This window comes from Aulonocara sp. 'chitande type north' Nkhata Bay, linkage group LG14 (assembly GCF_057382095.1).
Source record: "Aulonocara sp. 'chitande type north' Nkhata Bay isolate Kocher_YH1m ecotype deep benthic linkage group LG14, A_spYH_male_GT1.1, whole genome shotgun sequence".
Taxonomy (NCBI): Eukaryota; Metazoa; Chordata; class Actinopteri; order Cichliformes; family Cichlidae; genus Aulonocara; species Aulonocara sp. 'chitande type north' Nkhata Bay.
The window spans coordinates 23,249,300-23,277,158 of record NC_141357.1 but is presented as its reverse complement, the minus strand read 5'-3'; the positions used below and the strand labels follow the sequence as shown (position 1 = coordinate 23,277,158).

The 27,859-nt window shown below is 43.3% G+C and overlaps 1 protein-coding gene across 1 annotated transcript in view; it reads left to right on the top strand.

Moving 5' to 3' along the window:
• Positions 1-26,921, top strand: part of arhgap35a (Rho GTPase activating protein 35a) — a 65,709-nt gene extending 38,788 nt beyond the window's left edge. The window contains exons 2-7 of the mRNA XM_086261631.1: positions 1,587-5,421; positions 10,740-10,872; positions 18,000-18,077; positions 20,173-20,304; positions 21,842-21,947; positions 22,853-26,921. Coding sequence (XP_086117757.1) covers positions 1,702-5,421; positions 10,740-10,872; positions 18,000-18,077; positions 20,173-20,304; positions 21,842-21,947; positions 22,853-23,324 — 4,641 coding nt within the window. The 5' untranslated portion in view covers positions 1,587-1,701 and the 3' untranslated portion in view covers positions 23,325-26,921. The remainder of the gene's footprint in view (positions 1-1,586; positions 5,422-10,739; positions 10,873-17,999; positions 18,078-20,172; positions 20,305-21,841; positions 21,948-22,852) is intronic.
• The last annotated feature ends 938 nt before the right edge of the window (positions 26,922-27,859 follow it).

Here is a 27,859-nt window from a genome sequence, read left to right as displayed (position 1 = left end):
ATTATAGGGATTTGGTCCACCTCTGTGAGCTTTGATGCATTTTTCATGCATGTTTCCTCTATAAATATCAAAACACGAGGTATTCTATTTGATATGGATTCCTTTTCCTGCTGGTGCTGGGTTATACACCTGGTTAAGCACAGGGGCACTCTTGTCTCTGTAATTTTAATCCACAGCCTGAGTGGAATTTACTTTTAGCAAAACACTAGGCTTCAGCTGGGAACTTTGATTAGTGGCACTCCCTTTCAAATGAAACTCAGAAATGCAGTATATAAAAGATGTAGTAGTCATTACATAGCAGGTTGGGTGTAGCTTTTTTTTAAAGTCTACACTATTTTCTAACACACACAAGTTTCTTACCATTTTTTCTTGTCATTGTTCGTATCTCTGGTGAATCAGAGTTGGACAGTGAGGTTCATTTTAGGGAATCCGCAGATCTGTGTTGCCTGACAAACTCGATTCAAAAATAATGAAGGCTTTGGCTGCTTTTGTGTTCTCTGTCAAAAGAGCTGTTCGTGATTAATAGTGGTTTTAATGTCTGTTTTTACTACATAAATGACTCAGTTATGACATGGAGGGGGTGGTCTCCATCATTTTGAAATGCAGTGCATGCTATCTGTCTGAGAGCTTAACAAGATTTTCATTCCATACAAATTGTGTTGTAACACCCTTTCATGCCTCATCCTTTCCCTTTTCTTAACTTATTTTTAGACCTAATCTACCAGTCGAATAAATAATACTGAGATGAGCAACTAAGCATCTCTATATGGTCTTATGTGTTTTTGCCTTTTTCTTACTTGCAATGCAGCCATTTCTTGCTTCTGATTTAGGTAAATATGCATGACATTAATGATGGTACAGGAGCCAACTCTTATCTGTTTGGTTATAAACATAGGAAAACATGTTTTTGATGGAAACAAGTCAGCCAACAGGCAATGCAGCCTTTTAAAATGCAGATGGCTTTCCCTAGTTGGCCAATTAGTAACTTTAGCTCTGGAACACTTATCTTCTTTCATCTTCCTGTGTGTGTCTTTCATTTAGGGTGCCGAGAGCTTGGTGTGCCTTTTTCTACAAGAGTGTCGTGCTACTTGTGTGCATATGTTTGCGTGCACAGTCGTTTGTCTGTTTGCTGCAGTAGTGAAAGAGCTACATTACTTTCCTCCAATGTTGCTGCGAGTGAGGCAAACCAACCAGACTGTTAGAAGCCAGATAATAAGCCAAAACACACATTGCGTTACAATGAACATGAGAATGAAATGTGGAAGGCACCACTGTTAGCACTGCAGTTCTGGCAGCATTAAAATTAAATGAGTTAAACTGGGAAAAAATTGCCTTTAACTGAGTTACAGCTGGGTTAAGTAATATGCAGCATTCCAACAGCTTTACCACTGACCTCAATCTTTTCAGGAAATATTCAGTGGAGGAATAGGATCAGAGATTAACAATTGTTAACAGAACACAGGCACATAGTAGGAATTTAGATGCGAGGCACAGTAGCTAAAGGTTATCATTAGAATAGTGGAATTTTTTTTTTTGTATATCTCTAGATTAAATCTCACTTTTGTCTCTCTCTTTCTATCATGCAGGACCAAGCCTCAGACCAGTGAGCTTCTCTTGCATGGAAACCCTGCTTCCTTGGCAGCCTGCTCCTCTCTCTAGAGCTCACGGCCAGCATGGCAGGATGAGCCTCTGCCAGCAACGATGATGGCCAAAAAGCAAGATCCGCGGCCACCCACCTACAACCTGGTTGTGCTTGGGCTGTCCGGCACAGAGAAGGAGAAAGGGCAATGCGGTGTGGGCAAGTCCTGCCTGTGTAACCGCTTTGTCCGGCCAAGTGCAGATGACTTCTACCTAGATCACACCTCTGTTCTCAGTACCAGTGACTTTGGAGGGCGTGTAGTGAACAATGACCACTTCCTATACTGGGGAGAGGCTGTAAGGACAATGGAGGAGGGGTCAGAATGCCGTATAAATGTGGTGGAGCAGACTGAGTTCATTGATGATCAGACGTTTCAGCCACACCGAAGCACGGCACTGCAGCCTTACATCAAGAGGGCAGCTTCCACCAAGCTGGCTTCAGCTGAAAAGCTGATGTACTTTTGCACAGATCAGCTGGGGCTGGAGCAAGACTTTGAGCAGAAACAGATGCCGGAAGGCAAGCTTATGGTGGATGGCTTCTTACTCTCTGTAGATGTTAGCAGGGGTATGAACCGTAGCTTTGAGGATCAGATGAAGTTTGTTACCAACCTATATAACCAGCTAGCAAAAACAAAAAAGCCTGTGGTTCTGGTCCTTACCAAATGTGATGAAGGTGTTGAGCGGTATATTAAAGACTCACACACTTTTGCCCTAACTAAGAAGAATCTACAGGTGGTAGAAACCTCAGCACGTTCCAATGTCAATGTTGACCTAGCCTTTTTTACACTGATTCAATTAATAGACAAGAGTAGGGGAAAGCCCAAGATTATCCCCTACTTTGAGGCACTGAAACAGCAGAGTCAACAGATTGCCTCAGCCAAAGACCGCTATGAGTGGCTGGTCAACCGAATTGTAAAGAACTACAATGAGACCTGGCCTGTTGTCAGTCGGCGCATGCAGACTGCCCCCGAGTACAAGGACTATGTTTTTCTTGAGGGCACTGCTAAAGCCAAGAAGCTCTTCCAGCAGCATGTGCATAGACTTAAACAAGAACACATAGAGAAACTTAGGAAGCTCTATCTAAGTACTCTGCCACAGGCACTGTCTACACTCTTACCACAGTTGGATGAGATAGACCACTTGAGCTGGTCTGGAGTTCAGAAAGTCCTGGAGACTAAAAGAGATTTCTGTCAGTGGTTTGTTGTGCTAGATGATACACCTTGGGAGACCACAACACACATTGATAACATGGAAGATGATCGCATCCCACAAGACCTACTGGAGACACCAGCAGCGGAAGCCATTTATGAGTCCCATCTGGTGCAGCTAAGGAAGGAGCGGAAACGGGCTGAAATGAGATGGGAGTTCAAGGAGAAGTTAAGTGTCTCTCCTTTTATCACACCAGGGAAGCCATGGGAGGAGGCCAGAAGCTTCATCATGAATGAAGAGTTCTACCAGTGGCTGGATGAAGCTGAATATCTGGATATCTACAATAAACACCAGAAAGAAATCATCGACCGGGCCAAAGAAGACTTTCAAGAATTGCTCCTTGAATATTCTGAGCTCTTTTATGAGTTAGAGTTGGATGCAAAACCGAGTACAGAGAAAATGGGAGCCATTCGAGAAGTGCTGGGGGAGGAGCAAAGATTTAAGGCCCTTCAGAAGCTGCAGGCAGAAAGGGATGCTCTTGTACTGAAACATATCCACTTTATCTATCACCCCACAAAGGAATCCTGTCCCAACAATCCGCACTGTGTGGATACTAAGATAGAGCAGATACTGGCCTCCAGATTCCCAACTCGGTACCCTTCATCAGACTGTGCGAGACTGGAAGGGGGGAGAGCTGAACGGATAAATCTTGTCATTCTAGGAAAAGATGGGCTAGCCAGAGAGATGGCCAATGAGATAAGAGCCTTGTGCACCAGTGACGACCGGTACGTGTTAGATGGAAAACTGTATGAGCTGACCCTCCGTCCCATAGAGGGCAATGTACGTCTCCCAGTTAATTCCTTCTACACACCAACCTTTACACCGCATGGCTGCCTATGTTTGTACAATTCAAAGGAATCTCTCTCCTATGTTGTTGAGAGTATAGAGAAGCTTAGAGAGTCGACTATTAGCAGAAGGGAAAGGGAAAACAGCTTATCTCAACTGCCACTGTCCCTCCTTCTGGTCACCAAGAGGGGGGTGGGGTCCATAGGGGATATTGGAGGGGAGACAGCTCAAACTCTCATACAACAAGGGCAGCAGGTAGCTGCAAAGCTACAGAGTTCTTACCTAGACCCTGCCTCTCCAGGCATGGGTTATGGCCGCAATGTCAGCGAGAAGCAGATCACTCAGATGTTGAAAGGACTCTTAGAAATACGTAGAAACATAGGGAGCAGCTCCCCTCCACTACCTCCTCCATCCTCCAGAGACTCTCAGTCCCAGTCAATGCTCGAGGCAGACCTGAGGATAGTCATGTGCCTGATGTGCGGAGACACCTACGACCTAGACCAACTCCTTGCTCCCTTCCTTTTGCCCCAGCATTGTCGTCCTTCCTCGAGCCTCGGTGGTGGCACCTCTGTTCTGCTGGATCTTAGTATAGGAGGTCAGAAGCAGAATATCGAGCTGTCATTGCTCTCTTTCCATTCCTCATTAGCCCTTCGCAAGGCTGGGCTCGTCCATGGCTACATTGCTGTTTACTCTACTCGCCGCAAGGCCTCTTTGGAGACATTATGTGCTTTTCTGTGTGAGGTACAAGACATCATCCCAATCCAGTTATTAGCAGTAGGGGAGAGCCAGATGGAGCTGTCAGATTCAGACTCTGCTAAGGAACAAGTTATTCAGGGGGAAGAATTGGCTCATGAAATAGAGGCAAGATTTAACACGGTAATATGTGGACATGGTGGCGTAGTAGGTGGTCTTCATAAGATAGATCTCTTCCAGCCTTTCTTAAAAGAGGCGATGGAGAAGCGCACCATTGTTGAGGCCACACACATGTATGACAATGTAGCAGAGGCATGCACCAATGAGAGCGTCAGCCCTCGTGGTGGCTCTCCCAGCCCGGTTACACTTTTGGACTCAGAAGATGATATTGATCCATCACCTCCTTACCCTACCCTGAGGGAGGATACTCTCAGCTCCCAACTGGGAAGCTTCAAGCTGTCAGAAATGGATTCAGATGATCCCTTCTCTTTCATTTCCGAGCTTAGCACTTTTGAGAGCAAGGTGAACAACAAAGTTCCTCCACAAGTGAAGCCCAAGCCAGTCCTTAAGGTTAATCTTGGCCCTTACATGGACCAACAGGGAGGCACCAACCGCCGCTCTTTGCCCCAAGCTGTCACCTGGGCCCGAGGTAGTGATGGTGGCTATGACCCCTCAGACTATGCTGAGCCAATGGATGCTGTGAGCAAACCTAGACACACAGAAGAGGAAAATATTTACTCTGTCCCACATGACAGCACACAGGGCAAGATTATCACCATCCGCAATGCCAACAAGGGTCATTCAAATGGGAGTGCTGGGGGGAATGGGTCAGACAGTGAAGCTGATAGCAGTTCACTGGAGCGCAGAAGAAAATTGTCTGCGATTGGCATAAAGCCTAAGCTTTACAGAGACAGATCCAAACGGCTTGGGAAGTTCAGCAATTTTAGGACGAGCTTTTCTATCGGCAGCGATGATGAGATGGGGAGTTCATTCAAGGCGAGCCAGGATGACGATGGACTTAAGAAAGACAACTCCACTGAGGATAGTGAGGATCCTAAAAAGAGAAATATTCTCAAAAGCCTGCGCAGAACTAAGGTTAGTGTTCATGCAACTATCTGCTTAAGTTCAATATGAGTGCCATTTTGGTTTAAAAAATTCTGTAAATTAACTCATAAATTCAGAGCACTTTCTTTTTCTTAGTTTAGCAGTTTCCAACACAACAGTTACCAAGCTTTATTGCCAAATGTTCAGTATTTATTATTGAACCAATCGCCTACTCAAGTGCATTTTAAACTGTAAAATTTTCTTAATAACCTCCTCACGTCCTTTAATTGTTTTGGCAGATTAAAGTGTCTAATGCTAAAGTAAGGTAAAATTATTTTTTAAGCAAAAGAAGAAAACATTTGTAATGGTTAATTTTAAATATTCAAAACATGCCAGGTTTACTTTTTAATATATTTGCCTCACATATAATTATAATGTATAGAAAATCTGTATGAAAAATACCTCAAAGAGACAAGTGTGTTTACATATAGTTTATATAAATTCATCTGTATACATGTAGAAAATAGACGCATAAAATGTCCATAATCTCTCCAATATGATTAGTTCTTGTTTGAGATTGAACAGCTGTTTGCTGTTGCGATTAAATGTGTTTCTAACTAAACTCAAGGAATTTCTAATGAGTTGAGAAAGATCTGTCTTCTCTGAAGCTTAGCCCACTGATAACATGACATATACTGTAGGGGGTTTGTATAAAAGGATGTCTGCAATATTTTTTCACTGACCGCTCTGTGGGATCCCTCTAAACTACCCAGATCATCAGAGATAATGGAGGCAAACTCTGGTCAGTAAACCTCTATACCAGAAAGCAGAAACTCTTAATGAATAGGGACAGAGCCGTGGTATAGACTGTGCTATTTCATCTGTCTGTGTCCATCTCTATCTGGTATCTTCAGGTTTCCCTAGAGGAATAATGTTAGACATTGATCTTTTGCAAGGTTCTTAAACGTCTTTCTATACTGGCACTTAAAACAGATTAAAACAGATACTAAATCACTGCAGACTTTTAGAAAACTAGGTGCGAACATCCCTGCTAATAGCACTAACAAGCAAAAAAACAGAATAAGAATATAAGGAAAGTAATCTTTGTTTCAAATTAAAACCTTCCTTTTTAGATTGATCTACGGTATGTGAAGTCTGTATGTAACAGCAGAGTCACTATATGTAGTGTAATGTTTTTGTTGCTTTTACTGTCGTACTGCAGTGAAGTTTTGACTAAGACTGGACTGATTATCTTTATTTGCTTCCTTCCGTTACTTTTCTCATATTCTCAGTTTGGTCTCCTGTTCTTGCTGATTCATACTGCTTCTCACATTCCTGTCACTTTTTTCCTCTCCCCCCATTATATTCTTGTCTTTTGGACACACGTATCTCCTACTTTACTTGATTTCTGTCTCCCCATTTCTTTTCCTTCCTGTGCTTGTCTCTCACCCACATGCAGTGACCTTACAGTGTTCGGCTTATCAGCCTGGTATGCTGTTCATTCACACACATGGTGCGGTATAGAAGTGCCAACTGAACAGCAGTTACATCTGTGTATGTTGTGCTTCTGTGTCTGTGATAATTACCATGGCTGTCAGCAGAGAGGAACAGGAGGGGGATGATTAATGTTTTCACACACTCAGATGTGATGTCCAAGTACCTGAATAGAAGCTGTCCTCCCGGATAATTCAACTGCTAAGATCGCATTCTGTAGCACTTGTTGCCATTCATCCCACTGGGGGGGGAAAAAAGTGAGAACCTTTAAAACACAAGGTAGCAGGATTTGTGAGCAGACTAGTTCAAGTAGTACACTCAGTGGCACTTTATTATGTACTTGCTAGTATTGAGTTAGATCCTTTTGCCTTCAGAACGGTCTTAATTCTTTGTGGCATGGATTCAACAGGGTGCTGCAAAAGTTCCTCAGAGCTTTGGGGCTATATTAACATGACAGCATCACACAGTCGCTGCACAGTTGTCACCTGCACATCAATAATGTGAATCTCCTGTTCCACCAAATCCCAAAAGTGCTTTATTGGATCAAGATCAGGTGACTGTGGAGGCTGTTTGAGTACAGCGGGCTCACTCTTATGTTCAAGAAGTCAGTTTGAGATGCCGTGAGCTTTGTGGCATGCTGTTATTCTGCTGGAAGCAGCCATCAGAAGATGGGTACGCTGTGGTCGCATGGTCAGCAACAGTATTCAGGTAAACTGTGGCCTTTAAAGAGCCCCAAAGTGTGCCAAGAAAATGTCCTCCACAATGTTATTCCATCACCAGAAACCTGAACAAGGCAGGATGGATGCATGCTTTCATGTTCATCCCAAATTCTAAACGTTGATGCTGACAGCAGCCATGCCACATTCAGAGTCACTTAAATTTTCACTTAAAACTTCTGCAGATCATATTAACGATGTATACATGCCTAAATGCATTAAATTCCCACGTGATTGGCTTGCATTAAAAAGCAGTTTTGCATGTACCCAACAAGGTGGCCGGTGACTGTATGTTAGCAAGTACACAAGATGTAATAGCTGTGATTTTTACACAACCATACGCTTTGACCTTCTCTATGCAAAGGGGCAGAGCAAAAGTGGATCCATAAAAACCCTGTGATTTAAATTTCCAGTCATACCGCCCAGTACTACATGACACATTTTAAACCCACACATTTCCAAAGGAAAAAAAAAAAGCCAACAGAAGGTAGGCCAGTGTCAGCATCATTAGTTATATCAGTGCCCATGATTTGTGCCCTACGGCATGTCTTGAGATCTGGATATCCACATTACAAGCCATTATGGCTTAATTGTGGTTGTAACAAAGTGATCAAGTTCCATCACCTATTTTCTAAGCAGCTGTCTGAAAGATAAGTGTCCATTTTCAGTCTGCTGCAGCCTGAAATCCCTTCAGGAAGGCATTTTATTGAGTTATTTGGTCATTTCAGGGAGATGTATTGTGGCAGTGCCTCTCCATTGGCAAACAACCAGCCATTCCTGTTGTTGGCTGGTTGGGGTTAACTCAGCCTGTTTTTCAGTTGTCTTTTACGTGACCGTTTGGCGTTATGCAGTGTAAACATTTTCTTGGAGAGAGCCTTAGGGCGCTGTCTACCAATCTGAATCATGACGTCTAGGAACAAATAATGGAAGCTACACTCTTAGCCCATTTTAAAGCCCTCTTTACCTCAGGCGCTGACCAACTGTGTTTGTCCTGATCACCCTCCCTCAGCGAGAGGCCGGAAACGTTTCCTCTCTCTTTCGTCTGCACCTTTTTTTTTCTCCCCCTAACTTACTCAGCCAGAAAGAAAAGTGTTTGAAATTCCTCAGTCACCCAGTTTGTCTACTGACTTCATGCAGGAAAAAAAAGGCAGGGAGACAGTCAAACAAAAGGCTCAGAAACAGCCATGGAAAGAAAATGGAGATGAGAGGAATAAGAGTTATGATAAAACTTTTGAGTGGCTTTGTGTTTCAGTGTCCTACAGTGTGTGTAAATGCTCACTGTGGTGTCTGCGTGTTATTGTTGAGGATCTGTTGTGTTTTGATTTTGTGGTAGAGGTCTGTTTTGTCTCCTCAGCGCTGGCAGCATATCCTGTCTCAGTCAGCAACTGAAAGGAGTGGCCAGAAGGCAAAACTGCAGGGAGAGAAGACAGTAAGAGAGGAGAGTGGATGCAGGAGGAGGGGGTGGGCGTATAGAGACAGTCTGCTAAACTGAGATAGGGCACAGATATACAACACGCTCAGTGTGACAGGACACAAATAAATTATGAGCTGCAACATGGAGCTCGAAACCAAACTGGCAGCGAGTTATAACAACAATAGTTCTCTGCTGTTCCTAAAATTCAATTGAAGCTTTACGTTAGTGTTTTGTGAACGCATGAATACAGGGTTCAAATCTACCCCTGGTCCCATGGACGTCCCAGGGAGTGTCAGAGAGGCAGTGGAGGAGGTAGCTGGGGAGTGATAAGTGAAGGAATTCGACTTAGGAATCTGCTCATGTGGGGTTATGATGGAACGATAACTGGGAAGCTGTAACTGACTGGCTGAGAATCTGCAGGTATTTAACATGTATCACTTAGTGCAAGTCCAGACCTTAACAGGATTCTTGAAGGAGGTGCAGACTCTTCTTGGAATACTTTGTTATACTCTTATCTTTTGACATTTAGGGATTTTTTTCACTTGAACTTTTTTTGTCAACCGAAGCGCTGACAATGTTCTTTTTTGTAAAGGCTGTCATAGAGGAGCGTCTTGAGGCCAATGCAAATACTTGGATGCAAAATATATTCTTATGTATTTGTTTGCTAACTAAGCATCGCCTAATATTTTAGCAGTTAATAAGATTTAAGAAGGGAAAATTACAGTGAGTGCGCTAATGACTGAAGAGTGAAACTCATTGGCCTATGTAAAATTGAAGCTCTTAAAAGAATGTGATAAAATGAAACTACAGTTAAAGGTAAGACACATACAGACATAACTCTAGCCTACAGTTATGTGCTAATAATGGCCTTATTCATAGAAGGCTAATGAAAAATATCTTGCCATGGCGATGGCAAAAAACTCCAGGTGAGCCTTTGTTAATCTGCCCGGTCTTAATGAATCTATCACCACTTGTTCCCTCGAGTACCACTGAGAGTGAGTGTGAATATATGTGCAATCGAAAATGTTTGGCAGAGTGCAGCGAGGCCAGTATCTGGAGCAGAGGGCACGCCGTGCTTCTTCCCTCTAATGAGCACTCCTCTGCTCCTTTTCTTGTGTCTGTCAGGCCTGCACTGCACCAGCAGCCTGTGTGTCCAGCCAACCATGCATCTCTGGCTCGACACCCAGCCTTCCAGGCCAGAGCCTCAGGGGGCTGACAGACATACTAGAGATCCAGGGCTCAGAGGCCTTCAAATATCCCTGCTGAACACCATTAAGGCACAGCACAATTACTGCTGACGCCTCAGCCATACGGAGTAGCAGGCAAAAATGTTGCAAGAGTGTATCACAACTCCCATAACGGTAGTAAGAAAGTATTTAAACAATGAATAAGGGAGTTTGATTATCTGTTAACAGCAGTGCGCGTGCGGTAGCAGAGAGAGAAACAGAAACAGAATGCCATACAAAAGAACGAAGAGATAAAGTGATGAAATAAGTGATGCATATCTCTCAGGTATATGCACAGATCAGGGCTTAAGGCAGCCATATAAGTTTAACCTTTTAAGGAATGTGCGGGATAGGTGCATACACGTCTCGTCTCACAGTTGCTAACATAACAACACAGTCACATTTAAATAAGGTCATGGCCATTTCAAGACCAGTGCCACCAGGAAATGTTGATGTTCTTCTTTTGTTTGCTACCAACATTCTGATATATCTTTTTTTTTCTTTTTTTTTTTTTCCTAGAAACCACGATCCAAACCCAGGCATTCCATCTCAAAACCTGGCTACTTTGGCATGCCACTATCCACTGTGGTCACTCCTGAGAGACCAATCCCAGTCTTCATCGAGAAGTGCATCCATTTCATTGAAACAACGGGTAAGGATCTGTACGGACGCCTAATGGCATCCAGTGCAATGCATCGCAGGTTCTTGTGTTTCAGTCGTTTAGCTAATAACTCTTATAAAATGACTTTGTTGTTGTGGCCCTGCATGTACTACAGCTGCTTCCATTAGTGTGAATCGTTTCTTTTCTGGTGGATATTTCCTTATCCGTCCTCTCTTCTTGGTCGGTTTACATTTACATTCACGCATTTTCTTTGTCTCTGTTGTTCTTTGCTCAGGTTTATTTGATGATTGTGCCTAAGCCTATAGGTGGGCTATACAGGAGAACATCTACAACCCACTTTTTTATAAGGAAAAGAAAATGAATTGAATTTGAAATCATTCACATAAATATTAAAGGGTTCATGTGGCATGTTGCAAGTGGTTCATGTAAAAGCATCAAAGAAAACATGGCCGTGTATGAAATATTCTCATCTGCTCTGTGTTATGTGAATTTTGCAGCTGTGTTTCGCTGACAGGTCTTTAGACTGTTGCCTGGCCTCTTGTCTCCTCTCTGCAAGCGCAGACACACGCGCTCCGATAGCTTCCTCTAACCTTGCTACCCTGTTGCCATGCTCCTCAGCTGCCCCACTGCCCTAGGATTGCCAGCTTGCTTCTCACTCTGTTACCAGCTGTTACATTAAACCAGAAGCAAAGTCTTGCGGGGTCAGTGCGCGTGTGAAGACATCGCACGCCTCTCCCTCTTCTCGGCTGGATCCATAAAAAGGATTTTAGCTACTCAAGCCGTCAGTTAATAAAAAAATGTGCACACATTAACTTCATAATGGGAGTTGCATTTGGCCAAGCTTACTGACATGCCAGTGCATTCCACTGTAATCTCTGTCCTGATTAAAGACTCAGTATTTGTGGATTACTGCGGCCTTACAAAACATCCGCCTTCCTCTGTGCAGGAGCGTAGGGGCAAAGCTCTCGATAACAAAGCGTCATGATAGGTTTCACCTCGCCCTGTTCAGATGTTCACTGGAAGTGGCTACAGCAGTTGCACCTGGTTAAAGTAGAAAAACTGGTTGCATATGCATTCAAGTACGCACAAGAGTGAATTCCAAGCTCCTCGGGAGGTATTTTCCACCTATTATCCTCACTCGCTGCTTTGTAGTATTTCTCCTAATGCGCCGTTTCCTTTCCCCTCGTCTCTTTTTGTGTCCTTGTTTCTCAACTTCTTTCTCCTGATCCGCTCCTCCTCCTCCCTCCATCTCTCAGAGTACCTACACTTGTCACATTTGATTTCCTTCATCTTCTTCCTAGCACACATTTCTTTTTCTTTCCCTGTCCTGTTGTCACCCTTGTCTAGTCATCATATTTTTTCCCTACTGTTCTCAAATCCTGTGTTTCCTCTTTCATTGCTTTCGGTCCTTCCCCCACACCTTTTGTTTGCATGCGGTTGGGTGTGTTTTAGTTACACCATGGTTATGAAGTTTCTTTTGTGTGTTTGGCTTGTTCGGGTTTTACCTATGAATATAGGCATGTGTAAGCAGTATAACTTCACACATCTTATTAACCAACAGTGTGTGTGTGTGTGTGTGTGTGTGTGTGTATGTGTGTGTGTGTATATATATATATATATATATATATATATATATATATATATATATATATATATATATATACATACACACAAAAAAACACCCAGCACGCCCCTGCGGGCGGTTTATCCTTCAAGCTCGGGTCCTCTACCAGAGGCCTGGGAGCTTGAGGGTCCTGCGCAGTATCTTAGCTGTTCCCAGGACTGCGCTCTTCTGGACAGAGATCTCCGATGTTATTCCCGGGATCTGCTGGAGCCACTCGCCTAGCTTGTGAGTCACCGCACCTAGTGCTCCGATTACCACGGGGACCACCGTTACCTTCACCCTCCACATCCTCTCGAGCTCTTCTCTGAGCCCTTGGTATTTCTCCAGCTTCTCGTGTTCCTTCTTCCTGATATTGCTGTCATTCGGAACCGCTACATCGATCACTACGGCCGTCTTCTTCTGTTTGTCTACCACCACTATGTCCGGTTGGTTAGCCACCACCATTTTGTCCGTCTGTATCTGGAAGTCCCACAGGATCTTAGCTCGGTCATTCTCCACCACCCTTGGGGGCATCTCCCATTTTGACCTCGGGACTTCTAGGTTATACTCGGCACAGATGTTCCTGTACACTATGCCGGCCACTTGGTTATGGCGTTCCATGTATGCCTTGCCTGCTAGCATCTTGCACCCTGCTGTTATGTGCTGGATTGTCTCTGGGGCATCTTTACACAGCCTGCACCTGCGGTCTTGCCTGGTGTGATAGACCCCAGCCTCTATGGATCTTGTACTCAGAGCTTGTTCTTGTGCTGCCATGATTAGTGCCTCTGTGCTGTCTTTCAGTCCAGCTTTGTCCAGCCACTGGTAGGATTTCTGGATATCAGCCACCTCCTCTATCTGCCGGTGGTACATACCGTGCAGGGGCCTGTCCTTCCATGATGGTTCCTCGTCTCCCTCCTCTTTCTTGGGTTTCTGCTGCCTGAGGTATTCACTGAGCACTCGGTCAGTTGGGGCCATCTTCCCAATGTATTCTTGGATGTTCCTTGTCTCATCCTGGACTGTGGTGCTGACACTCACCAGTCCCCGGCCCCCTTCCTTCCGCTTAGCGTACAGCCTCAGGGTGCTGGACTTGGGGTGAAACCCTCCATGCATGGTCAGGAGCTTTCTTGTCTTTATGTCAGTGGCTTCTATCTCCTCCTTTGGCCAGCCTATTACCCCAGCAGGGTACCTGATCACGGGCAGGGCGTACGTGTTGATGGCCCGGATCTTGTTCTTACCATTCAGCTGACTCCTCAGGACTTGCCTGACCCTCTGCAGGTACTTGGTGGTTGCAGCCTTTCTAGCGGCCTCTTCATGGTTCCCATTTGCCTGCGGGATCCCCAGGTACTTGTAACTGTCCTCTATGTCTGCAATGTTGCCTTCTGGTAGTTCAATCCCCTCAGTTCTGACTACCTTCCCTCTCTTTGTTACCATCCGACTACACTTCTCCAGTCCGAACGACATTCCAATGTCATTGCTGTATAGCCTGGTAGTGTGGATCAGTGAATCGATGTCTCGTTCACTCTTGGCATACAGCTTGATGTCATCCATGTACAGGAGGTGGCTGACAGCTGCTCCGTTCCGTAGTCGGTATCCGTAGCCAGTCTTGTTAATGATCTCACTGAGGGGGTTCAGGCCTATGCAGAACAGCAGTGGGGACAGAGCATCTCCTTGGTAGATCCCGCACTTGATGGTAACTTGTGCTATGGGCTTGGAGTTGGCCTCTGTTGTACGCCACATCCCCATTGAGTTCCTGATGAAGGCTCTTAGGGTCCCATTGATCTTGTACAATTCTAGGCATTCCAGTATCCAGCTGTGGGGCATTGAGTCATAGGCCTTCTTGTAATCAATCCAGGCAGTGCACAGGTTGGTCAGTCTGGTCTTGCAGTCTCGGCTGATTGTTCTGTCTACCAGTAGCTGGTGTTTTGCACCTCTGGTATTCTTGCCAATTCCTTTCTGTGTCCCGCTCATGTATTGACCCATGTGCCTGTTCATCTTAGCCGATATGATGCCTGACAGGAGCTTCCATGTAGTACTGAGGCAGGTTATTGGTCGGTAGTTGGAGGGGACCGCTCCCTTCTTGGGGTCCTTGGGGATCAGGACCGTCCGACCTTCGGTTAGCCATTCCGGGTGTCTCTCGTTAACTAGCAGCTGGTTCCAGTAGCCCACTTTTCGTCAGGGTGCCCTGGTTCCTCAACACCTGACGCGGACCTTGTTGATCCGGGCGACGTCCGAGCCGGCATGCCTTCATATTTATCTGTCTCGCTCATGTCTGCGGTAGGCTTGCTTAGCATAGGGGGTCTAGCCTTAGGACCCTTACTGGATACAGACGCCCCAGGCAGGAATCGAACTTGCGATCCTCTGTTCCAAAGGCGTGTAGTTTAACCACTACGCTATCCAGCTGCTATTATTTATTTATTTATTTATTTATTCATTTATATATATATATATATATATATATATATATATATATATATATATATATATATATATATATATATATATATATATATATATATATATATATATATATATATATATGGGGCACAATTCTGGGACTGGAAGGGGAAATGAGCTACAGTGTGCTATTTAGTTTTGATTGCAGCTGCTGTAAAGTCAGACTTTACTTATCCTATCTGCGTCCGTAATCTCTGGGTATAATCACACTCTCAGGAAATTACTTTACAGCACTGACACTATGTTTGTCACTACAGTGCGAGCTGGTAATGAGTGACGTTGTCAAGCTGACCTTGGACCTGCCGCTTTAACCTACATCCTTCCCTGTTTTTCCACCAATTTGTCCATCAAATTCGATTTGGTGTGAGTTACCCAGGTTTGGAGATACTGGATGCAGAGATGTATGCCTTCTCTTGAATATGATGGAAATTGCCTTAGCTCATCTTGCACTGCTTAAAAAGAAAAATATATCTGAGAAACTCTGTGAAAGTGTCTCTTTCCTGACGTCATGACCCAGTTACTTAAACTACTTTATACCAAACTATATCCACCAGCCAAATTACGCTTGCAGTTAGCTTTCAGCTCAGGTAGAGGGATGGTTGGATGGCTTATTTCACCCTTCTCGTGCCATTATATTCCAACATAAGCCAAATATCTCTACAGTCAATATCTCAAAAACTAGAACTTCAGTGAAAGAGATGATCGATATTTTGTTTTATAGTCTCACTTCAAACCCTGTCCCTGCTTATATGCAGCTGTGTAAATATGAAAGGTATTCCTCCAGTCCTTAATATATACATAAAAAGCCCCACAAATGTTCATAATCATATTTTTTTCTGGTTGTGAATAAAACACTTTTTTTCTCTTCTTGTAGTTTCAATCCTAAAGTCTTCTGTTGCTTCTTTTATTCGTGCTTCATTGCTCACTCTCTTTGTCCTTGAGAATAATAGGAGTGGATGTGGTATTTTGTGTTATTTTCATGCATTCTGAGCTTGTAGAAAAGCAGCTATATAAAATCAATCCACAGCAACTGCTGTTATCTCTTCTCAGCTCCGGCTTTCTCAGCGTGGTAGTCGCAGTGTGCTCTGCTCATGGGTACTGAGGTGATGAATGTGTCTTAGCGTGTGCAGGCATATCTGCCGGCCGTACAAGCCTCCATAGCGACGAAAAGGGCAGCACCCAGCGACCGCTCGTCTCCATGGTGAACTATGAAATCAGCCTCTGGGCTGCTGAACCCTGAGAGAGACTGGGATCTGGGCTGATGTGGGATCAGCTGGAGTGGTGTCAGATAGTAACACTCTGCAGAATCGCAGCCTCTAACGCGGCGGGAACATTTATCGCACTCTTGGTTTGTGTGATTGCAGGGCCACAGGCATTTTTGACCATTTGATTGCTCCTGGAAGCTAACAAGTCACCACAGATTAGTGTAGTTTAGGTTTTTGTTCTGGTTTAAAATGTGTGTGCAGTGCTTAAAGGTATATGCACCAAAGCTGACAATAATTCATTTGTTGAATATAAACTGTTTTATGAATTGGAAAAGCCTTAAAAAGGTATATAAGAAAATGTCTGAGGGGGCAGAAAAAAACTTGTTTGTCATAGGGAAATTTTTATTTTTGCCGTGCCCCTGGAGTGATTTTATCAGGAGGACAAGGAATTTTTTTTTTTTCCACCTTCTATAGCCACTAGCTTCTTCTCATTGTCCCCTAACCTCCCTCAGTAGTGTGTTTTGGAGTTTTCCATCCTTCTGGTTAGCCCTCCTTATCTTAATCCCTTTATTTTTTCTCATTCTCTCTTTCATCAGTCTTGACTATGCATCCTCACACTCCCCCAGTGGCCATCCCATCCTCGGGTGCTTTTTCTATTTTGCACCTATCTCTCCCTCACCACACCACTACTACACTGCTCCCTCTCTCCGTATCTGTCCTCCCATCCCTGTTTTCCTAGTGTCTGGCTCGAAAAGCTTTTGTGGGTAATTGATTGGTAGGAGGGGAGGAGATCAATGTTGTATGCCTTGACTGAGAGCTCTCTCATTTCCTCCCTGCCTGTTCCTTTCAGGCCCCATTTTTTTTCTGCCACTCCCCATCTCCTTTACTCCCTCTGGATTGCTCTTTGTCTTCTTAGATTGCCACCAATGTGTCAGCGAATACAGGATTTTAAGGATGTAGATTTGGGGGGGGGGAAATATATTAATTAACCAAAATGAAGTGCACTTTCATTTATGCTGGCACTCCATGTGTCTTTCTGTCCCACTTTGGCTTGTTTGCAGTTTTTCCAATTTGTTCATTAGGTGTGTGTGTTCTGGACTACTAGCAAACTTTCTAATATGTAAAGAAAGTGTTTGCCGTAGTTGGTATGAAAAATCAGTGCATTTGTCAAAAATTATAGTAGGTTATATTAGAATAGATTATTGCAGTAAACAGATTATAAAATCCAACAGCCTGACATAATAAGCATTTAATTGGCTACCTCAATCATGTTGCATTAGTGCGCACCTGCTGTGAGCCATTAAAAGTCTGGAAAAACACAAATTTAAACAGTAAGCAATAGGAGCAGTAAGGCTTGTAGGAAAAGTAGCACTCATTGCTACTCTTTTGTCTTGTGTTCGTGGTTTGAGATCTCATGTTTGAGGGATTCATATTTGCTACAATTCTTTATCAGTCTGTTCAGAATGTCAAATCATGACTTGGAATTTTAGCTTGATTTCATTGCTTTTCTTATAAAGTACATATTATTGTGGTTGAGTTTAGGCTGCAAATTGACTTTAACTTGGAGAGAAAAAGCTTGTGAAAAACAAATTACAATTTCTCATGTTATTTTATAGCATTGTGGCACTAAGATGGCCTGAATTTCTCACAATGGACCAATGGGCTATTAGCAGACCTGCAGGAGTGCTTTATGGGTTTAATAAATTGTGCTAATAGTGTGTTTAGATTGAAGGGGACATAGGCAAAAAGCACAGCCTTCAGTAGCTGTACTTTTTCTCACACAATTCTATGTTATTTCAGCAGCTCCCACGTATAGTTGACACTTGTTGCAAATTAAACATATGAAAATAACTGTGAGCTAATACCATTTCTCTCTTTCTTTCTCTTTCCACCAGGCCTGAACACAGAGGGCATCTACAGGGTCTGTGGGAACAAGGCAGATATGGAGAGCATGCAGCGGCAATTTGAGCAAGGTGTGTTACTTTGTGCCTACTGTACTCACACGTACATGTGCACATATGCCTCAGATGCACACCTACAGGTGTCTGTCTGCTTCTATCTGTTACAATCTTGTATCACCTTAATTAACCTTGGAGCATTAATTCTTCTGAGGGAATTGGCCTTCACTTCCTCTTAGATTACTTCCTCCTCCATCGTCTACCTGCTTCTCTGCGCGCTTGCAGCTTCACTTGGTACAAGAGCCCTCGATGTGTGTCTCCATGCATGTGGCTGTCTGGTGTGGGCAGTTAATTGCCTGCAGATTGGTTTGGTTAATGAAGCTTGCAGCTGCCGAGATAGATGGCGCAGAAAGATGGCTCGTGTGTGTGTGTGTATTCATGCATCCACGGCTGGTTGAGGTTAAATCCTACTCTGGTAATCAGAGTTGAAACCCAGTGTTGAATCATTCTGAGCCTCAGGCTGATGGGACAAGACAATTACAGGTGAAGCTACAGCGCAGGTGTCTCATAGCAGTGCTGAAGATGGCACTTCGTCACTTCCACGAAGATTCAGATAACTCATCACAGGTGAAGCAGCATCAGAAGCTCTATGCTTGGAAACTCTAAAAGTGGGAGCTCAAATCAGACTTTCAAGAACTTGTTAAACTGAAGCTGTGAGACTTGTCTGTTTTGCCTCTTTTTTTCTGCACATACTACCTTTGTAAAGTAACAAGTTATCAGAAAATGGCTTTTTTAATTAAGTCTCCCACACACACGCTCTCTGGGAGAGTGGTGCTCTATTGGTTTCTTTCTTTGCTCAAATTAACTTTACAATTATCTGTCGTTGATTGTTCTATTTAACTATGTTTATTAACTAAAATGATTTGTGGTACATCAACAGAGATGCTATTTGATATAGTTTACTTTGATATTTATATCAAGTAAACTATGAAGTGAGAAGTCTGTTTGGCCAGCCTTGTCTCTAAGATGTGTGACACTGGAAGCATCTAGGAAAATTGGCATTATGAAGACCTAGCAAATTGAAGTGCATCATCATATTAAACAAAAATTATTTATATCATCTCCCATTATTTCTACAAGGCACTGCTGTTAATGGGAATAGATCTCGGAAAGTTTGAAATATTGGGTAAGGTTTACAAGATGATACTGAAACCTGCTATGATCTATGGTTTGGACAGGAGGTGGAACTGCAGGTGGCTGGGTTAAACAGGCTAAGATTTTCACTGGGAGTGACGAGGAAGGACAAGATTAGTAATGAGTACATCAGAGAATCATCTCAGCAAGAATGACCTGGTTTAGACAAGTGCAGAGGAGGGATGGTGAATATATTGGACAAAGGATGTTAAAGATGGAGCTGCCAGGCAGGAAGAAAATAGAAATACCACAGAGAAGGTTTATGAATGTAGTGATATCGTGATATGAAGAGGATTGGTGTGACAGAAGGGGATGCTAGCGATTGGGTGAGACGAAGATGGACCCCTAAAAGGAGCAGCCCAAAAAAAAAAGAATAAGCTGCCATTCAAGATTGCATTATGTCATATGCTGCTGTATTGAATTTGTGTAGTTTTATATTCAAAGGTGAGTACAATGAGCAAAGAAAAAAATAGTAGCACAGAATGAAAAGTTAATCGGTTCCATGGATGCAAAGAAGTATTGATCAAACGTATTGACTGATTGGCCAAAAGGATAACACTGATAATCGCACAACAGTGGCATCAGTTCGGTGAATGAATTTTGCACTGGCTAGGCTATATCTTCAAAGACGGCACAAAGAGCCGAAAGACAGTTCAGCTATTTTTCATAATAGAGATTACTCTCTTTCCCTGCAGCAGAGGGGGACTAAATAATGAGGAAAACAATAAATATGTATGCATCCCTACGTGGTACCATTTTGTTCACTGTCCTCAAATGTATTAAATTGCCTTCTTTTACTTGTGTGGTCCAGGGATAAAGCATTGATCTCATGATACCGGCGTGATGACTAGATGAAATTAGAAGAGTTATTTTTTCTTATACATTCTATGCATGCACAGTTGGGATGTATATATTTGGCATACATCTGTCTTGCATTTAAAATGTCGAATTTCCCTTTCATTTTTTTTCCCCTTAGACCACAGCCTCGATCTGGTGGAGAAAGACTTCACCATCAACACAGTGGCAGGTGCCATGAAGGCCTTCTTCTCTGAGCTACCTGACCCTCTGGTGCCCTACAGCATGCAGACAGAGCTGGTGGAGGCCTTCAGTAAGTCCTGGGGCTGTGGGGATGGTGAGGTTGAGGCATGTGTGGGGAATTCTGCACTAAAACCCGAGGATGGATTGGATTTTGCCTGAAATCCTTTCCCCTTCATTGTAACTTTTCTTTAACCTAACAAGCAATACTCCTGCAATCCAAATCCACCCATGGGGAGAATTGGATTTGTCACTTGGTAAAGGGCTGGAAACGGGAGGAGGAGAAATGGATGGAGGGGAGAATATTTAAGGCTTTGAGAAGGAGGATACGGGGCTGATTGCGCAGCGTGATGAGGGATGCAGGAGCACTAGGGTCTGGATGAAGTCATGAGAAAATATGTTAGATAAACGAGAGTGCCCCTGCCCTCTCCACAGCCTCGCTTTTTCTCTTTGTGTCCTGTAATCTGTCAGAATGGCGATTTAAAGCATAGCTTAGTCTTGCATCACGCCAGAGAGATTTAACCCTGGGCCGTGAGGCTGCTGTCACTCACCGAGCTCTGCATCCCATGTCTTTGAGTGTGTGTGTGTTTGTTTTCTAACGCCCCCAGCGTGACCTTTCAGCTGTGACAGAGACCTGATAAAGCTCCTGCAGTCTGTACCACAATAGAGGAAAAGAAGTGAGGGTGAAAGAAGAAGAAAAATTATGGTAGAGTTGGAGATGAGAAAGGCGTCATTTGTGGAAAATAGCAAATTGGGGTTAGCAGAGAGGTGGAGAAAAAGGCGACGGAGAGAAAAGCTGGTGGGTGGATTTTTGGTGGATATTGTCATGGTGACATTACTTTAAATAAGCTGTAAGGAACTCGAGTTAAGTTTTGATCGCTCGTGATGGATGTAGAGCGGGAGGAAACTGTGACTGTGTAAAGTCGTTCGGTCCCAGATCTGTTTTTGATCCGCACTGACCTCATTGTGGGAATACAAACTCAGATTGTGCGACTGTAAATCATGTTTGTGATGTGCAGGAGAACATCTGCTGTTTCTCGCTGCTGCTCTCTGCCTCACTCACGCACACACACACACACAAACTCCCGCACTCTCAATGGACTGTGTTAGCCGGTGACGTCAGTTTGTCTGACTCACTCCTCACTGCCATCAGGCTTAACACACCCTGAGTGTGTGTCAGTGTGCGAGTGTGTGTGTGTGTGTTGCTGTAAGCTGCAGGACACTGTAATGGGTGTATGCATGGTGTATTTCTGCTGCAGTGTGTGCGGTCCTTGTCCAATGGGGTTTTTTTTTTGTTTTTTTTTTATATATTATTTTTATGAATCTAGTCTGGAGTCCGTTCAAATATTTTTGATTTTGTCAGGGAGAAAATTTTATATTAGGATTAAATCAATGTGTCCTGCACAGACCTCTGCTTTTAGAGCTGAAATTGCCTCCCCATGCTCTTCAAGCTCTCTGCTATTCAGTTGTGCTCTCCCCATCCCTTCCTAATCTTTCTTTACTCTCCACTCGCTCTCCCCTGACATCTTCTCCTCAGATTCTTCTAATCTTGTCTTTCAGCCACTTTTCTCCCTCCTGCTAACCTCCCGTCTCTCTTTGCCACCATTCAGAGATCAACGACAGGGAGCAACGCTTCCAGACGATGAAGGATGTTCTGCGCCGCTTCCCTAAGGAGAATTATGAGGTCTTCAAATATGTCATCAGCCACTTGAACAAGTGAGTGAACGGTGGGGGTCAGATGACTTCTGGCGACTGTGCTGACTACACCACTGGTCAGACAGTCAAGTGACCCAAGGGTGATATCAGTGTGATGAGCTTACTGATGAACAGAGGTTTTACTCAGTCTGAGAAATGATCGTCATTAATGCCGTGGTCACGTTATCTCTATTTTGAAATGGAGGGTAGTGGATGTTACATTTTAATTTATGTAATAAATGAATAATTCTGTTATCAGCATGTGTCAGGAAAACTGAAACCTGAATTCAAAAGTGTATATAAAATAGTGGCCATCGACCTGAGGGCCTAACCCCCTCTAAAGGTGACAGGATGATTAAATAAAAAAGAAGGGGCATATCAGTTATTAAAAAAATAAGGTTATTTTACAGTTTGGGCTTTCTTTATCTTATCAAGAGACAGTTTCACCTCTACATGGTTGTAAATTGAGAGACTCTTGAACTTCACATCATAAGAAAAAAACGTAATTATATTCTGTGAGATTCTAAACTCAAAATTTGTGAAACACGCTCATGCTCTGAAGGACCTTATCAGATCCTGGGCCAATTCAAGATTTAAGACATAAAATAAAACACTGATTTTGATTAGGTGCATGTGCATAACCAATGTCACCATGTTCCTGTTGACAGTGGTGTGATGTTGTCGATGCAACCTAGCGAAGTGAAGCAATGTCATTCCTTTACATAAACAAATAATAATGTGTGCAATCTGTTCACTGGAACTGTGTTGGTTTACTTTTATGTATGATTTATGTTTGTTTTCAAAATAATGAGTTTTTTTCTAGAAACTTTGAGTTTTATCAAAAATGTTTCCTACAGATATTTGGGGGGGGGGGTAGCCTGCCGACAATGATCATATAATTTCACTTCTTTCTTTCTGTTTTCCAGGGTGAGCCAGAACAACAAGATGAACTTGATGACCAGTGAGAACTTGTCCATCTGTTTCTGGCCCACGCTCATGAGACCAGACTTCACCACCATGGATGCTCTGACTGCTACCCGCACCTACCAGACAATCATCGAGAGCTTCATCCAACAGTGTGCATACTTCTTCTACAATCAGCCACTGGCTGACGGCCTCCCTGGCTCCCCCACAGCTACGCTCTCCGGAGGAGGAACCTCTGCCTACTCCTGCATGGCTGGAGGCTACTCATCCTCAACAGCTCCGTCCCCAACTCCCTACGTCCTCCCTGCCACTCCACCTGTTATTCCTCACTATGGTCCTCCTATCCACCATCATTCCCATCAGCATCAGTCCCCATCCCATTCCCCGCCTCCTACTCCCCAGTCGCCGCTCCCGGCCCTGCTGCCGCCCTCCCTGCACCCGCATCACCCCCCGACAGAGCAACACACACTGTGAATCAGGGATCAAGGGAAAGCGGAGGGGGAAAAAGCAGAAGGATAACAAGATTCAGTTTAAAGGTTTCAGAATGAGAGATTTTGAAGTTTTGGGAACGATGTGAAGGAGATGAATTGAAGTAGGAAGTTGGGAGAGAGCGAGTGAGATGCAGTATGTACAGGGAGAAGAAGGGGGGCATTTATTTCAGCCTTCAGTGCTTTCAGAAAAACGGACACACAGAAGCCAGGAAGGAGAAACACTGAGGAGCCTTTGAACTGACAGTATGATCTTTCTCCCTCCCTGCCACTTTATCCCTTTCTGTCTCTCAGTCTCACTTCATCTAGATCTGCCCTCCTTGCCTTATAGCAAATCTACAGACAAACAGGCGAATGAAGAGTCAGATGTATCAGTAATTGTTAAAGGGACTCAGGGAGGGACTAAGAAGTAAATTACAAGGGTGAATGTGTAGTCCTTTATGTTGGGATTGCTTCAGCGTACACACAACCATGCACTTAATGCAAACACCCAGTGGCCAGTGTGCCTCCAACAGCCATTCTCCTCAGTCCCTTAGCTTCTGATTGTGCTGGGAAATTTGGTGGCCTGCACACGTTTGTTTTTTCATTTTTTTTTTTTTTTCTTTTCTGCAAATCAATCCACCTGCTGTATGTAATTGGAGGCTGCATCTGAGACAAAGTGGATAAGAGAGCCTGAACACACACATTTGTTTCTTTCACCACTGTACAGAGGACTTGAGCAAGAGACACGAGTTGCTGCTCACCCAACAGGATGTTCTCCTCGATCACAAATTCCTATCTGTCAACCCTTTACTCTGCCGCACACACACACACAGACAAAATCAGTTTTAGTTGAGGCAGTACGCCAAGCACATTGAAAAAAAAAAAAGAAAAAAAAAAAAAAAAAAACTCACCCGACTGGATCTACTGGGCAGCAAATTAGAGCAAAGGATTGTGGGCACTGTGCTGTCTATGCATTTTTGGGAAGGCTCCTCCCACTCTCTGTCACTTTGAACTTCATCCTCATGCTCTGTTCTCGTAAACACAAACAGCTTAAAATGTGATTATTTTATTTTATTTGGTGAAAGCCTTCAGTCAACGTTCCCATTACCACTGTCCCCATTTGTTTTTATTATGTTGTTCATTTATGAAAAATCCCAGCCGAACTGGCAACTAGTGTAATGTGTGGCTGGCTGGCTGGCTGCTTCCCTGAGCACACCTGTATCCCTGACGTTTTGTTGAAATTCCCTGCATTAGACAGAGAGTGGAAATAATTCCAGGTTTGGATCCCCGCCTGTCATGTTTCTTCTTTCACGCTGTGGTGGATTCACGAGTGAGCTGGTGCTGCAGTTTTCATACCAAGGACGTTGTTCATAAAGCACTTTTCTGAGCACTTTTAAGGCACATTTTAAATTGGAGCTGCCATGACATGACAGCCACTGTTCACTTTATTGTCAGTCCACCCTACTGTCTCTTTCTGAGAGCACACCACTGACATCTAGAGGAAGAAATGGGTATTGCCGTTGCTTCCACTGCTGCATGGGCGTAGCATCCTTCTCCTACTGTGGTTTGTGTTGCTTCAGATTCTCTCTTAGGTGCAATTGTCAAGAATAATCTGTCAAGTAGGTTAAACTTAAGTGTAAAATTATAAATTAAGCAACTGTGGCAGTTTTAAATCTGGTAAAAATCAGTTGAGATTACATAGATCCTAACAGTGGAACCGCAAAGCATGTGGCCACATTGCAGTTGGTTAAGCATGCAGTGAATGAAATTGCCTTTGTGTCTTTAGTTGTTAGTCCCCTGTGGGCACCGACTCAACATTCAGCCCTTTGTAAAGGAGTTCATTCCACTACCCAGAAGTTATTTTAGAGAAAGAATATGAAGCCTTAGAGACTGAGGCACAATGTAGCATTACATGCAAGAAATAAGAGCTGGAAGTAAGGCTCAAGCCTTGAGAGGTGGGAGGCTTTTTATCCTTGGAAATTATTGGTAACCGCTGCTCTAGGCCCCAGCGTGTTGTCCTCTCATGAGACAGTGTTTAGAGACATGTCTCTAAAACAAAGATTAAAACCTGCTCTTGGTGGACGCAAAATGTAATTTGCAAGAGTGCAACCACTACGCCAAACTCCCTCCATCGTGACTGTTACGCCGCCGCTTCCCCTCGTCATTCGCTGTCCAAGAGACAGTTGGGTCCGGGAGAGACAGCAGACAGAACAGACAGTCCATTCATCCGTCTGCATGACTCGAATGAATTCCTCTGCTCACAGCCTGCTGTTACCGTAGAAACCAGCAAGATGGGGCTCGAGGAGAATTGCTGAGCCCCGATCGAAGCAGGTTTTGCAGTGCGTGTGCATTCATGCACGTGCTTTGAGTTTGAGTAAGAATGTGAAGTTATGTGTGTTAATGTTAAGCAGATGCTCACTGAGGTCACCTGCTCTGTTTGACACTAAATTGCATCTTTGCGCGTCTCTCTCTCTCTGCCCAAAGATATAAGAAAAAAAACATTCAGCCAGTCACTGAACTCTTAAAGGAGCTTTTATCAGTCCACACTACCTATTTACTGCGTGTGTGTGAGTGTATGTACAGTTTGTGTGTAAGAGTGTGTGTTTGAGCAGGTCGGAGCTAACATGCTAGCAAGCGTTGCTTGGCAAATGGCCAGACACCAGTGTGATCCCACCAAACGTGAAGGAGAGGAATGCAGCTCCTCTCGCGGTCATTACCCAACTGTGTAACCCTGTTAGCTCGTCCAGATTACACACACTGATCCTCAGTGAAAGTGTGAGAGAGAATGGGGAGGGGGGAGCGAGAGGGAGGGAAGACAGACAGCAAACTGGTGAATGGGATCTTTATTTGGGAGACGGAGGGAAGAAGGAGGGGTGACCACTGGTACTTGTGTGTGAACGCCGGCCAGTGGCGTTCCCTGTGTATATCAATGTGTTAATACTGAACTGACTGTGAGGCAGCCAAAGACTGGAGGGGAAAAAAGGGTTGAGTGAGAGATGGGAAGCAAAAGTGACAGTTTAGGAGAACATTGGATAATTAAAAAAAATTGAAAATGTGACTTTGAGCGATAATTTGTGGCTGCATTGCTTTCCTTTTTCTTGTTTTTTTTTTTTTCTTTTTTGCAACAATGGTGACAGATGTCTGTTAAGTTAAATTCAGAAACAAGCAAAGCTATATTCAAATGGTTGTTTATTGGTATGTTAGGGGGTCTAACACTTTTCCCTTTAGTCAGTGGTGATAGAGAAAGTTTCTTTTTATGGTTTATTTTATTAATTAAAAAAAAGAAGCATTTTTAACAATTTCTTGATGAACGATTGAGAGACCAGCCCAGTATAGTGCATGATTTCTTCCGGACCAAGGAAGTGGGCTCCACCACTCTCACTATTTAAGAGATAATAAAAAAAATATTAAGAAATGATGGGGGGTGGGGTGGAAATGATACAAAAATAAATAAATGAAGTACTGTAAACTGAAATGATAACATCAAACAAAAAAAAAACTCATTATTTACTGAGTATGGTAATTTGTCTCAATGGGAATGGTGTATACAGCAAGGCCTTATGTGATCTGTATCATAGTTAATAAATCAAATCTTGTAAAACTCTCGTCTCCTGTGTCTCTTTATCGGTTTAGTTACGTCATGTGTTAGGAAACCCCAAGCTACCATAACAGCCCAGATATTTCAACTGGTGAATCCTCTCTTAATAAAGCTTTGTCGTAAGAAATGAAAAAAATAAAAACGGTGTCATAGAAATTAATTCTATTAACTACAGACTGTGGTAAATATTTACAATCATTAATAGCTCTCAGTGACCAAGAAGGTGTGTGATTGGTCAAATGTTATGGGTGTACTTGTGTCCAGATGGTGTTTGGGTTATTTCTGTCAACATTTTAAAGCCTTAAAGTGTTAAAACTGACTATTAAGTTTATTCACATAACACCATAGGGATAAATCATAAGAATTCCAATCTAAAAATAATGTCATTCAGTTTGAAACAGAGGTAATGCTCACGTTTCATCTATTTTTGTAGGCTGTTGGATAATTATGGTGGTGCTCAACAAAAATGCTGCTTTATTTAAATGGGGTATTTGAACAAAGCTGTAGTTAAAGGAGGAAGGAAGGAAGCTGACGACTAAACCAGTGGATATTAAGTGAGCTGGTAGTTTACCTGTCTATGTCTGCAAGTGTTGTGATTTGATGCCAAAGAGAGCTATGATCACCACAGAAAAGTGGTCTCGTGAACTGAAGCTAAATATGAATCTAGTGCACCTTTATAAAGACAGACAGTGCTGTTATAAACATATAAAAACACCAGCAAAGACATTTCACATTTCAACAAGAAATGTCAGGATGGAGAAAAGTACAGAGTCTTTTATAGAAGACAGCTTTTTGGTATATTATAATGCAGTTTAGCAGAAGTATACTTATACCATGGGCTAAAAAAAAAAAGAGTTTAGTTTCACACAAATCTCTGTACCACAGTCTGATGCTCTGCTCTTTCTGCACACTGCTGAGGGACACTTAAGTCACAGGGGGAC